This window comes from Cicer arietinum, chromosome 6 (genome assembly GCF_000331145.2).
Source record: "Cicer arietinum cultivar CDC Frontier isolate Library 1 chromosome 6, Cicar.CDCFrontier_v2.0, whole genome shotgun sequence".
Lineage (NCBI taxonomy): Eukaryota > Viridiplantae > Streptophyta > Magnoliopsida > Fabales > Fabaceae > Cicer > Cicer arietinum.
The window spans coordinates 12,720,250-12,721,528 of record NC_021165.2 but is presented as its reverse complement, the minus strand read 5'-3'; the positions used below and the strand labels follow the sequence as shown (position 1 = coordinate 12,721,528).

General features: G+C 36.9%; 1 protein-coding gene across 1 annotated transcript in view; it reads right to left on the bottom strand.

Moving 5' to 3' along the window:
• Positions 1 to 1,279, bottom strand: part of LOC101495688 (uncharacterized) — a 4,190-nt gene that overhangs the window by 2,083 nt on the left and 828 nt on the right. Inside the window, 1 exon segment of the mRNA XM_073370056.1 lies at positions 1 to 1,279. This exon segment is cut by the window's right edge and continues 14 nt beyond it. Within this exon segment, the coding sequence (XP_073226157.1) occupies positions 1 to 1,279 (1,279 nt within the window).

Genomic DNA, 1,279 nt, shown 5'->3' with positions numbered 1-1,279 from the left:
CCTGCAATATTGTTTCCTGAGAAATCAAGACTGAACATATTTCTGCACCCGACAAGTGTCATGGGAAGCAAACCTGACAGATTATTGTTTGAAACATCAATGGCTTGTGCCATTTCCAACATCCCCAGCTCAGCTGGAACACTTCCAACAAAATGGTTGTAAGAAAGGTTAAGATACATTTGCATATCTTTGAAGCGTGCAACGACATCTCCTGGAATCGATCCTGTGAGGTGGTTGTGAGAGAGATCCAACATTAAAAGACGGTTGAGCTTCCCCATGCTTGTTGGAATGGATCCATTAAGTTTGTTTCCATGAAGATCCAAGTACGAAAGCATCTCAAGATTTGAGAGTGAATCTGGTATTTGGCCAACCAACTTGTTTTCTTGCAGCAAAAGTAAAGTCAGTTGTTTTAGTTCCAAAAGTTTATCAGGTATTGTACCTTCTAATACATTGTCATGTAGAGAGAGTCCCTGAAGGAGAGAAAGTTTGGACAATTCTACCGGAATATGACCTGAAAATCTATTTTCAGAAAGGGACAAAGTGATGAGTTTATTCAAGTTTCCAATCTCTGGTGGAATCGGCCCTACAAATGCGTTCGCATTCAGCTGCAAACGCATGAGATTCAACAGATTCTTGATACCAGATTTTACCAATCCACTGAAGTTATTATCCCCCAAACTTAGAGTACTGAGATTTGAGCAGTTGAAGAGGTCATCAGGGATTTCACCACTCATTTTGTTAGATGCAAGGGACAGAAAAGTAAAATTAGGCAGCCTTGAAAAACCCTCAGGAATCTTCCCAGTTAAAGAATTAAAAGACAAACTCACATTTACCAAACTAGTACAATTGGTAATACTAGGAGGAACAGGTCCATGTAAAAAATTGTTGTTCAACACAAGAAACTTCAAATTATGAAGCACACCTAAGTTTGAAGGAATTTCACCTGAAAGTAGATTCTGACTCATGGACAAAGTTGTCAAGTTTATCAAATTTGTTATCGACGAAGGAATTGTTCCGGTAAACTTATTTAAATGCAAGGTTAATGCTTTTAAAGATTTCAAAGATCCAACCTCAGAAGATATTGTTCCCTCTAAGTTATTATCTGATAACCCTAAATGTGTTAATGATTTCAACTTAAATATGGAAGATGGTATAGTTGAATTCAAATTATTTCCATATAACCTCAATGTTTCCAATTGAACTAAATTTCCTAGCTCATGAGGAATACTTCCAATGAACTGATTTTCATATAACTCAAGGTAAACAAGTTTGCTACAAT